The sequence below is a fragment of the Perca fluviatilis genome, chromosome 7 (genome assembly GCF_010015445.1).
Source record: "Perca fluviatilis chromosome 7, GENO_Pfluv_1.0, whole genome shotgun sequence".
NCBI lineage: Eukaryota > Metazoa > Chordata > Actinopteri > Perciformes > Percidae > Perca > Perca fluviatilis.
In genome coordinates, this window is record NC_053118.1 from 41681798 (window position 1) to 41694297 (window position 12500).

Genomic DNA, 12500 nt, shown 5'->3' on the forward strand with positions numbered 1-12500 from the left:
TGTGTAAGCTCTAACTTGTTAACGTGGGAGCCGAAATATAAATGGACACGCCACGCAGCTGACACCCTCACGCAACGCATCCAGTGTGTAACCGGCCTTAATGCACTCGACAAAGCCGACACATATGTTGTCACTGCCCACAACTTGTTTAAAACAGTTCCATACCTCTGACTTTCCTCAAAACTTGCTCAAAGTTAATTCTCCTGTCTTTCTTTGGACTAACTATAGGTAATATTTCTGATTATGGCATAGCTTTCTCCCCACCCAATTAGGCTAATAAAGTAATGATTAAAAAAACACAAATGCTTGATCAAGGGCCCGGCCGGCCTTAGGATAGTTGTGGAAAATAACGGCCCACAATGTTTTTCCGTGCTAAAACATGCTATAGTCGTTAATATCTTAATGAGATTTTGGGGATGTCACGGATATTTGTCGGGGGTGGAAAGTGTAATGCAACTATTGTGGCAGCAAAGTTTAGTCTCAATTGTAAATAAATACTTGAGTTCAAATGTAGTTATAAGACACTACAGCAGAGAGGTACACTTTAGAAACTACACTGCAGTTAATGCTTAACAGTCTGTTTTTATTTTGAATCCAAAGTAGCTGTAGCTGTGCTCTCATGACTTGTTTGTAAAGTTTTCAATCTTCTTTTTGGTTTTAGGTCCAGAAGTTGATGGCTGTGAGAAAAACACAGGTATGTGCGTTTATAAAATCTTTACTCTATTCTGATGTAGACTTTTCAATAGAACAGTTGGTAATAGTTTAATTCAATGTTAAGACTCTGGAATCGTAGGTTAGGGTTAGGCTGCTAATTCTGTACTCACAGACGTATGAATGAAGGCAGTTAATATTTTAATTTGTGGGTATTTGTGATATTATAAATGTGGTACATAAAGTAAAAGTATAGAAATAAAAGATTCATATGCACAAATATGCACTGAGAATGGTTTTCTTATCTAATTGTAGCACATTGAATTGCAATAAACTTAAGTTTCTTAGCCCTATTATTATTTATGCTAGTATTACTATTTTCTGGAAAACCCTCAGCACCCATCACCACTTATATACAACATCATAAATGACTGTAATGTCCAAGTAACCCTAACACTAGATCACAAAACTGCAAGGTGAAAGGATCAATTTCATGTCTTCTCTGGAGATGTTCAGATACATTATGGTGGGGATTTGTGAAAATGTCAGCTCAAGTTTTAAACAATAGAGGTCATAAGTCAATTTCATGGTAATATTTGAGGGGATAGTTTTATGGCACTTATTCGTACAGCCAAATGAATTCCATTACAGAGCAGTTTCACTGTGCTAGATGAATTAATACTAAATAAAAATAGCAGGCTTATTATATTTTTATGTAGCTTATTTACAGTTCTGAAAACCCATTGTTTAAGTGTTGATGGTGTTCAGTAAGGTTTGTCTTCTGACTTTGGTTGAAGGAAGTTAGTCGTACACTCGTAGCTAATGTTTTGGCATGATATTTTCTAACGTCTTCTGACTGTGACTAGGGCTGGGACAGTTACCGCTTTACCGCGGTCACGTGACACCTACCGCGGGTCTGAGCTCGTCACCGTCATCACCGCAAAAACAAACATTGGCCTGCACGTTAGGGGTGGGAATCCCCAGAGGCCTCACGATACGATATCCTCACGATACTTGTGTCACGATACGATATTATTGCGATTTTAAACATACTGCAATATTCTGTGATATATTGCAATTTATTACGTTTTTTCCAACTTCAAATTTTTCCCAATTTTAAATTATGTCCCCAAAAGGAAACTTTGTCAACATCTGTTTTATCTAAAAAGATAAATTTCTCTGTTTGTTCATCTCACTTCAATTTTATTGCTGCAAAATGAGAAAGTCAAGCTGACAAACCGACCAACACATATATCATAAAAGATCGATACTTGGCGTCTCTGTATTGATACAGTATTGCCATGGAAAATATTGCGATACTATACTGTATCGATTTTTTTTTTTCCCTGACCCCTACTGCACGTTGTGTCTAATGACATGGATTGTATCTGATGACGTGTGTTACATGGATTCAAGGTTTTCTAAACAAAACTTATCATCAAAAGATGGAGCAAATCCGACCTTTCACGAGTTGCGGAGCACAATGTTCCATACCATGTATTATGGTACGAAAGGTAAAGCCATTTCTCCATTCTCAGCTGAGGTAGACACATTAAGGTTACAGCTGTAGTGTTTACCATTGCACATTAGCCTTGCAGCTAACAGAGTTTCCTTCTGTTAATAACGTTATCCCGATAAAACGGCACGTTGAATTTCAGCCAGCATGCACATTTCGTAGCCTAAAACAGAGCGGCTTATATCGGTAGAGAGAGCAACAAGTTAGCAAACTGCCGAGTGACCGAGTCGCCCTCTGGGCTCTCTGTCTGCTCAGCTGCTAGACGGGCTGCACTCGGGCTGCAACATGTAAGTTAAAAGCCAATGTTTTTTTGGGGGTAACTCCATTCACTTTACCGGCAGTATTGACAACAGATAAAGCCACCGTGTCTTGAGAAGCACTAGCTTGTTGTTTTATTGTTCACTTTTAACTCACTTTATATCATCTTTCCTCTCTTTTCCTCACAGCGGTACTTTACTCTCCGTTACCGCTCGCTCTCCTTGTGCGACCACACGGGCAGTGACGTCACTCACTTAAGGCACCCTGCCATTCTCGCTCTAACTTGCGCTACTCTTGTAATGGGGTATACCGCGCTAACGCGGGAATTTCTTGCTTTTCAACCGCGGTAGAAAAAAATACATACCGCCCCAGCCCTAACTGTGACAAACCTTTTTTTCAACACGAGTAAAAATCCTGATTTTAAAACACACACTTTTAACATTTGACATACTGGACATCCAAAAACAGTATGCTTGACATCTGCCTTTTCCAAACAAATACTTGGAAAAGGCAGAATGTTTTTTCTCAAGTGTTAAATATGAAACTGATGTCAGTGGTACAGTCCATTTTCAAGATAATGGTAGCATGGTTCTGTAAAGTTGGACTTGAAAGTGAATGTGATGTCTTTCTCATGATTATGCTTTTTACTTACAGTTAGACTGTGTCTTTGAGGAGTCAGGAAGTGATTCCTCTGGGTCTGAACTATGCAGCCACACCGGATTGGACCCAGATTACAAGCCACCTCTGAATGCATCATCATCCAGTGATGATGAAGATTTGAAAAGCCCAGGCAAAGCTAAGAAATTGTCCCGTAAAGAAGAGTTCAAAGGTACAGACACAAATTCAAGTGAAGATGGAGATCCGCAAGGAGGCAAAATCACCATTGGGAAGAAAAAGAACACAAAAACGTATGCGAAAATACAAAATAAAGAACAAAAGAGGACCAAAAAAGATAAAGTGACTGTAACCCTGACTGTAAAAACTTGTACAAAAAGAGAAGACAACAAACGTGCATGGGACAAAAAGCACTATTGCCTGTACTGTGGCCAATCAAACGCTAAGATGGCAAGGCATTTGCAGAGAAAGCATATGGAGATCAAGGATGTAGCATATGCCTTCAGTTTCCCTTTAGGATCGAAGAAAGAAAGGTTCTTTTGGAACAACTGCGAAATAAAGGTGATTTTAAGCACAATAGCAAAGTCCTGGCAAAAGGCAGAGGAGAACTAGTGACATGGAAGCAGCCCTCTCATAAAGCTTCTGTTACGGATTATTTGCCTTGCACATTTTGTTTTGGAATGTTTGCAAAAAAGGATTTGTGGAGACATCAGTCATCATGCAAAAGCAAAAAGTCATGTGTGCCAGTAGATGAAAAAAAGACAAGAGGAGCAGTACAAAGTTGTGCTGCACGCCTCCTTCCAATAACTGCTTCTTCCAATGGATGTCAGGGTATCATAAACAACATGAGACAAGATGATGTGTCCTTTCACATCAGAAGTGATTCTTTGATTTGCAAATATGGAGAGTCACTCTATGCAAAACACGGCCGTGTGAAGTCCAGGCACCAGTACATTGCACAAAGGATGAGGGAGCTTGGCCGATTCATGTTGGCTGCTAAAGCTATGGACAAAACAGTGAGGAGTCTGGAAGATGTATGTGCACCATCAAAATTTCAGCTTGTTGTCAGTGCAGTAAAGCGGCTTACCGAGTTTAGTCCAGGCAAAAATGAGTATGGGAAACCTTCAACAGCGGTTAAAATTGGATTCTGTCTTAAAGGAGCTGCAGAGGTACAGATTGGGCAGGCTCTTATGCATGATGATGATCAGGCAGAGAAGAAGGCAAAAAAGTTCTTGGAACTTTTGGAACGAAACTGGAGAAACAATGTTTCTGTCAGTGCTCACCAAACTATCCAAGAAAAGAGATGGAATAAAAAAGAGGACATCCCCCTCACCAAAAATGTGATTGCGCTGAGGGATTATCTCAGGATGGTAGAAGACAAAGCAAGAGGGGAATTGAGGCAACAGCTGAGTTTAACAGCATACAAGACACTAAATGAGACAGTACTAGCACAGGTCATCGTCTTCAACAAGCGACGTGAAGGGGAAGCATCACGCTTGACACTTGAAGCCTACAAGAAAGGAAGCACAAATCCCATAAACGAGGACATTTATGTAACCCTGTCACCACTGGAGAAAGAGCTGAGCAAGCGATTAACTCGCATAGAAGTACGCGGAAAAAGAGGGAGAAAGGTACCTGTTTTCTTGACAGACAAAATGAGGGAGTCCATAGACTTGTTGATTAAAAGGAGAGATGAAGCTGGTGTTCTTGCTGAAAATCCCTATCTCTTTGCAAGACCCGGTGTGATGACGCACATACGAGGGTGTGACTGTCTGCGAAAATATGCAGAGAAAAGCGGAGCAGAAAACCCTGATCTCCTGAGGTCAACTAAATTAAGAAAACAGGTTGCCACACTCTGCCAACTGCTGGATCTGAGTGAACAAGAGCTAGAACAAGTTGCAAGGTTCATGGGGCATGACATCAGAGTCCACCGTGACTTTTACAGACAGACCGACAAAACATTTCAAATTGCCAAGATAAGCAAGCTTCTATTTGCAATGGAACAAGGTGCCTCCACCTTCACGGGAAAGAACCTTGATACAATTGATCTTTCTGTCTGTGGTATGTATGCACGGTTACAGATCTCATAATTAATAGACCTTCTTATGTGCTGGTTACATTCACTGCTACCATTTGTGTGTAACTTTCTGACTAATTGTCCGTTAGAACAAAATTTTTCAGTGATGTTTATATATGCAGTCAGTATTTAAAAAGACCAAACAAAATTAGCAAAGTGTCACTGTGTTATATATTACTAAATGGATTTATTTATTTATTTGTTTGGTGAAAATTTTTGGAAAGTTTTGGTTTGTAACTCTGGTTTTGGGAGTGCATGGTATAGTGAAAAAAGTGTAAGGTTATCAGTTCAGGCACATGAGTAGATCTAGAGTAGTATTTGTACAAACTCTCTTTTAATTAACATAAGTCGTTGTACTAGGATTGTTGAATACTGAGCACTAATATCCGACCATGGTTATCTTTCATAGGTAAATGTCCCACATCGACTTCTGAGAGTGTCCCACAGAGAAAACGGAAACAAGTTAACGAGGTGGATGAAGGTATGTTTTTAAAAGTAAAAAAACGCAGTGCATTTTAAACCGGTTTATATTAGAGCTGCAATAGTTGTTTATTTGTACTATTATTTCAATTAAACTAATTCATCTTTAATTTCTAACCAACAATGGATTTGTTAGTTCTACCTATCTTAGTTCTACATTCTCAAATGTGAGAATTACTCTCTTTTATATAATTTTAAAATGAATATCTTTGTGTTATAATTCAAATCTTTCACTATTTTCTGACAATAAGGGACAGATGAATCAATAATGAACATAATTGTTGGTTGCAGCCCTAGTCTACACTCAGTATCCACCTTTATTACTTAAACCTGTACAATCAACAGCAGTCCAACACAACAGCCCTGCCATAATGTCTACCTTAATTTATTTTTGGGAGTCATAAATATGTCAATTCACATGCTTATTATTAAAGTTATAATTAAAGGTGGTGTTGTAGTTTGTAATTGTAATTATATCAAAAAGGTGTTTCTATTTTTTGTCCTCCATATTTACATACATGAGGTGGTCAGAATGTTAGGAATACCTCTAAATGTAATGCAGTTCAGTAGGGCTGTCATCGACTAAAGAAATTCTTAGTCGACTAACACTTATAAAATTTTGTCGACTAATCGATTAGTTGATTTAACTGACAGCTGTGCGCTTTGAGAGGTGGTTAAGACTAGAAAAGCACAATATAAATGTAGTTAATTAACCATCTGGAAAACTGAGTTTCTCCACAATTAATCCTGCAAAAGCACCACTCTAAATCTTGTGTTTACCATAAATGTGCTCATAAGTTTCTTGGAAATGAGTAATTAAGCATGAATAAGCATAAAAAATGACTAATCGACTAAAGAAATCTTAGTCGACTAAGACCAAAACGACCGATTAGTCGACTAATCGACTAAGAGGTGGCAGCCCTACAGTTCAGTACATTATCTCTAACTATGACCGCATTGCTACACAGGATTGAATTAATAGGTAGTTAGGTTTTACTCTCAGCATTTAAATACACATGAACCCTGAATATCCATTATACCAGGGATTTCACTAACTAACGGGTGCCAATGTTTGTCTGTTACTGTTGTAGATCAGAGTCCAGAAAAAAGCTTGGTGAAGAGGCCCTCACAGAAGAAGAACAGATGTAAAACTGTCCAAAACAGTGTAAGCAATGGGTAAGTGCTATATTTAAATGCTTTTACTGGGTCTTTCTTTCATACACTGCATAGGATGAGGTGTCACTTTTTGCTTGCTCTTGTTTTTCAGATGGAGGTTCTGACCTCTTCTCCCCCAAAAGGAGACTGGAGCCCCTCAGTGAGGATGGGAGTTCAGGTGTAGATGGTGAGTTAAATGGTGTTAATTATGACATTTACAAAAACTCCTGCGTTTTGACAAGTTATAGTATAATAGTAAAATAATGTAATATTCTAGTGCACATTGCTGCTTACAGTTTTGACCTCTTGAAATATAAGTGCTAGCAGCCAACTGTCAGATTGTTGTAGTTATGCCTTTTTTTCACTTTGGTTTTTATTGATTTTTGGTAGTTAGGTTTTACTGTCAGCATTTAAATACACATGAACCCTGAATATCCATTATACCAGGGATTTCACTAACTAACGGGTGCCAATGTTTGTCTGTTACTGTTGTAGATCAGAGTCCAGAAAAAAGCTTGGTGAAGAGGCCCTCACAGAAGAAGAAAAGATGTAAAATGTCCAAAACAGTGGAAGCAATGGGTAAGTGCTTTAAAATGCTTTTACTGGTTCTTTCTTTCATACACTGCATAGGATGAGGTGTCACTTTTTGCTTGCTCTTGTTTTTCAGATGGAGGTTCTGACCTCTTCTCCCCCAAAAGGAGACTGGAGCCCCTCAGTGAGGATGGGAGTTCAGGTGTAGATGGTGAGTTAAATGGTGTTAATTATGACATTTACAAAAACTCCTGCGTTTTGACAAGTTATAGTATAATAGTAAAATAATGTAATATTCTAGTGGACATTGCTGCTTACAGTTTTGACCTCTTGAAATACAAGTGCTAGCAGCCAACTGTCAGATCGTTGTAGTTATGCCTTTTTTTCACTTTGGTTTTTATTGATTTTTGGTAGTTAGGTTTTACTGTCAGCATTTAAATACACATGAACCCTGAATATCCATTATACCAGGGATTTCACTAACTAACGGGTGCCAATGTTTGTCTGTTACTGTTGTAGATCAGAGTCCAGAAAAAAGCTTGGTGAAGAGGCCCTCACAGAAGAAGAAAAGATGTAAAATGTCCAAAACAGTGGAAGCAATGGGTAAGTGCTTTAAAATGCTTTTACTGGTTCTTTCTTTCATACACTGCATAGGATGAGGTGTCACTTTTGCTTGCTCTTGTTTTTCAGATGGAGGTTCTGACCTCTTCCCCCAAAAGGAGAGACTGGAGCCCCCTCAGTGAGGATGGGAGTTCAGGTGTAGATGGTGAGTTAAATGGTGTTAATTATGACATTTACAAAAACTCCCGCGTTTTGACAAGTTATAGTATAATAGTAAAATAATGTAATATTCTAGTGGACATTGCTGCTTACAGTTTTGACCTCTTGAAATATAAGTGCTAGCAGCCAACTGTCAGATTGTTGTAGTTATGCCTTTTTTCACTTTGGTTTTATTGATTTTTGGTAGTTAGGTTTTACTGTCAGCATTTAAATACACATGAACCCTGAATATCCATTATACCAGGGATTTCACTAACTAACGGGTGCCAATGTTTGTCTGTTACTGTTGTAGATCAGAGTCCAGAAAAAGCTTGGGTGAAGAGGCCCCTCACAGAAGAAGAAAAGATGTAAAATGTCCAAAACAGTGGAAGCAATGGGTAAGTGCTTTAAAAATGCTTTTACTGGTTCTTTCTTTCATACACTGCATAGGATGAGGTGTCACTTTTGCTTGCTCTTGTTTTTCAGATGGAGGTTCTGACCTCTTCTCCCCAAAAGGAGACTGGAGCCCCTCAGTGAGGATGGGAGTTCAGGTGTAGATGGTGAGTTAAATGGTGTTAATTATGACATTTACAAAAAACTCCTGCGTTTTGACAAGTTATAGTATAATAGTAAAATAATGTAATATTCTAGTGGACATTGCTGCTTACAGTTTTGACCTCTTGAAATATAAGTGCTAGCAGCCAACTGTCAGATTGTTGTAGTTATGCCTTTTTTTCACTTTGGTTTTTATTGATTTTTGGTAGTTAGGTTTTACTGTCAGCATTTAAATACACATGAACCCTGAATATCCATTATACCAGGGATTTCACTAACTAACGGGTGCCAATGTTTGTCTGTTACTGTTGTAGATCAGAGTCCAGAAAAAAGCTTGGTGAAGAGGCCCTCACAGAAGAAGAAAAGATGTAAAATGTCCAAAACAGTGGAAGCAATGGGTAAGTGCTTTAAAATGCTTTTACTGGTTCTTTCTTTCATACACTGCATAGGATGAGGTGTCACTTTTTGCTTGCTCTTGTTTTTCAGATGGAGGTTCTGACCTCTTCTCCCCCAAAAGGAGACTGGAGCCCCTCAGTGAGGATGGGAGTTCAGGTGTAGATGGTGAGTTAAATGGTGTTAATTATGACATTTACAAAAACTCCTGCGTTTTGACAAGTTATAGTATAATAGTAAAATAATGTAATATTCTAGTGGACATTGCTGCTTACAGTTTTGACCTCTTGAAATATAAGTGCTAGCAGCCAACTGTCAGATCGTTGTAGTTATGCCTTTTTTTCACTTTGGTTTTTATTGATTTTTGGTAGTTAGGTTTTACTGTCAGCATTTAAATACACATGAACCCTGAAAATCCATTATACCAGGGATTTCACTAACTAACGGTTGCCAATGTTTGTCTGTTACTGTTGTAGATCAGAGTCCAGAAAAAAGCTTGGTGAAGAGGCCCTCACAGAAGAAGAAAAGATGTAAAATGTCCAAAACAGTGGAAGCAATGGGTAAGTGCTTTAAAATGCTTTTACTGGTTCTTTCTTTCATACACTGCATAGGATGAGGTGTCACTTTTTGCTTGCTCTTGTTTTTCAGATGGAGGTTCTGACCTCTTCTCCCCCAAAAGGAGACTGGAGCCCCTCAGTGAGGATGGGAGTTCAGGTGTAGATGGTGAGTTAAATGGTGTTAATTATGACATTTACAAAAACTCCTGCGTTTTGACAAGTTATAGTATAATAGTAAAATAATGTAATATTCTAGTGCACATTGCTGCTTACAGTTTTGACCTCTTGAAATATAAGTGCTAGCAGCCAACTGTCAGATTGTTGTCTTATGTTTTTTTTCACTTTGGTTTTTATTGATTTTTGGTAGTTAGGTTTTACTGTCAGCATTTAAATACACATGAACCCTGAATATCCATTATACCTGAGATTTCACTAACGGGTGCCAATGTTTGTCTGTTACTGTTGTAGATCAGAGTCCAGAAAAAAGCTTGGTGAAGAGGCCCTCACAGAAGAAGAAAAGATGTAAAAAGTCCAAAACAGTGGAAACAATGGGTAAGTGCTTTAAAACTGGACAAAAAAAGGTGTATATACAGTCAAGACCACAAGTATTTGGACAGTTGGACCTTTTGTGTTCTTCGACACAAATAAAGTGCTAAGTCTCAGCTTTTATTTAAATAGGTTTGCATCAATATAAAGAACTGTGTGTGAGACGTAGCCCTTTTAACAAATAATGACCAAAGGTTCGAGGTCCAAAAGTAATTGGATCGATAAACATCAAGTCTAACAAATTCATCATATTTAAAATATGCAGTCAATGACTGTCTGAAGTCTTCAACCCATAGACATCAGCAGACTACAGATTATGATCATGAAGTCTTATCTTGATCATTGACAAAGAAACGTGTACGCTTTCATCCTGGGGAGCCTTCTGAACTTGCTGTACAGTCATAAAGGGGGTTTTCATAACTATATGAATGATTTTCCAGTCAATAACAAGATGTGTGCCCCGGTGTACCAGCTTGTAAGCCTACTCTAAATAAACCTGAAATAAGCATTTTAATGTACTATCCATTTTTCTATTTAAAATTGAATGTACTGAAGAACAAAATTGTATATATGTCCAAATACGTACAGTCTAGACTTAACTTCAAAGCTCCGATTAGATGCTTTCTGTGACGGCTTGCCAGGCGTGCATGAGCAGAGTCAATGAATCTACGCTGATATGTACAGTATGTATTTAAGGTTACACAATCTACATGGTGTTTTCTGTCATTTTTAGTGCCACCCATAGTAAAGGTGAGGAGACCATGGAGTGAAGCAGAGAGGAGTGCGGTAAACAAACACATGGCAAAGTTTATTGCAGAGCGCCGCGTTCCAGGTAAAGAACACTGCATGCGATGCATAAAAGAGGAGGAAGCCTTGGGTAAAAGATCCTGGAAGGATGTAAAGAACTTTGTGTACAACACAAATGTCACATTAAACCGGAGGAGTGCTACAAGGCAGCTTCACTTTTGACAATCTTTATTGTGCAATATAATGTTATGTTCTAGTTGATGTCTGCTGCAGTTCTTTTGATGCTTTGTGCAGTAGTGTTCAAGTGGTGTTTCAAAACATAGAAATAAGTAGGGTTGGGCATCGTTTGGATATTAACGATTCTGATTCAAATTCCGATTCTTCCTTTCGATTCCGGTTCTTTGAGGGGTGGAGTTCAAACGGGTCACATGCTCATTTCACAAATAAGAGGAAATTTTTTTTTTTTTAACAGGGCCTTTTCAATGTAAAATAAAGCCACACTAGAGCACCACTTACTGTGCTCCATGGCTGCAACACAACAAGCGCCTGGCCGCTACGGAAACCAAAACTTGCACGTGTTAAATTTGGAACCCATGATCAGATTTGAAACCAAATCCTCCAAACGATTCCAATAAACGATTCTGATGGAATCGTAATTTTTGAAACGATTCCAAGTAGGAATCGGTTCTTGATGCCCAACCCTAGAAATAAGGTACATTTGCAAGTAACATTTATTTTAATAATCTCTTAATTGCACTAATATTTTCTTAATATTTGGTTTTTATAAAATGTCAGAACATTTTGAAAAACACCTAAAACAAAGCGTAAGGTTGTTTTCAGGTTTATTTTTTTCAAATGTTGTGACAAGTTTATCACAAGTGAAATAGAAAGCAGCACATTCTCAAATTTGATGTTACTGAAACTGAAATAAATGTTCTGATAACTAAGAGTTAACACTTACTGTTTTTTATTGCTTTACTTTAGTTCAGAAATACATCTGCTTTTGTGCAGTAGTCTCATCAATGGTCACATCATTACCGTAATTGTATATTGTGTGTATATATATAGTGTATATTCTGCTTATGTGTATGAACCTCAAACTGCAACTCTTCAAAGACTCTCCAATTGATATATTATTACATTATTTGTCAGCTATAAAACCTAAAATGGTAGCAAAGAATAACTGCAGGCAAAAGAAAAAGGTAGTTAAAATAGTCTAGCCAGAACTGAACCCAATAGCGCCCCCTAGAAATGGTCCTCACTTCAATGGTACAATGACTGTTCTTATACTTGGTTTTAAAAATAATCTGAGGTGGAAAACTGGGTCAGGGAGACATCTAGTGTTTAATTATAGCATTACTTTGTCTGTAAGTGTAGCAGAAAGGGTGGTCCTCACTTCAATAGCAATTATACCCGGTCCTCACTCTTAAGCCCATACAGGAATGTATGTGTCTGTGTGTGTGTGTGTGTGTGCGTTTGTGTGTGTGTGTTTGTGTGAGTGTGTCTGTGTGTGTGTGTGTGTGTGTGGAGTGTGTCTGTGTGTGTGTGTGTGTGTGTGTGTTTGTGTGAGTGTGTCTGTGTGTGTATGTGTGTGTGTGTCTGTGTGTGTATGTCTGTGTGTATCTGTATGTGTGTGTGTTTGTGTGTGTGTGAGTGTGTC

The 12500-nt window shown here is 38.3% G+C and overlaps 2 protein-coding genes across 4 annotated transcripts in view; one reads left to right on the top strand and one right to left on the bottom strand.

Annotated features, from left to right (window-relative positions):
* The window catches only part of LOC120562507 (phosphatidylinositol 4-kinase beta-like), a gene marked incomplete in the record, with an annotated part of 334834 nt that overhangs the window by 17928 nt on the left and 304406 nt on the right, over window positions 1-12500 (bottom strand).
* Window positions 616-11208, top strand: LOC120561589. Of its 3 annotated transcripts, XM_039804729.1 has the most exons (6): window positions 616-694; window positions 3080-5101; window positions 5527-5598; window positions 6865-6939; window positions 7248-7331; window positions 10827-11208. In XM_039804729.1, exons 2-6 carry the CDS (start codon window positions 3721-3723, stop codon window positions 11060-11062), a joined length of 1848 nt encoding a protein of 615 aa, XP_039660663.1. In that variant the 5' UTR covers window positions 616-694; window positions 3080-3720; the 3' UTR covers window positions 11063-11208. The 3 variants fall into 3 exon arrangements, with proteins under 3 accessions (XP_039660663.1, XP_039660664.1, XP_039660666.1); XM_039804730.1 differs by lacking the exons at window positions 616-694; window positions 7248-7331; window positions 10827-11208 and adding an exon at window positions 6689-6773 and having other exon boundaries at window positions 2980-5101; window positions 6865-6932; XM_039804732.1 differs by lacking the exons at window positions 616-694; window positions 3080-5101; window positions 5527-5598 and adding an exon at window positions 6714-6773.

Coding starts and splice junctions, on each gene's coding strand:
- LOC120561589 (XM_039804729.1), top strand. CDS start 3,721: ATGTTTGCAAAAAAGGATTTGTGGAGACATCAGTCATCATGCAAAAGC. Junction 5,102..5,526: donor AATTGATCTTTCTGTCTGTG/GTATGTATGCAC, acceptor TATCTTTCATAG/GTAAATGTCCCACATCGACT. Junction 5,599..6,864: donor AGTTAACGAGGTGGATGAAG/GTATGTTTTTAA, acceptor CTTGTTTTTCAG/ATGGAGGTTCTGACCTCTTC.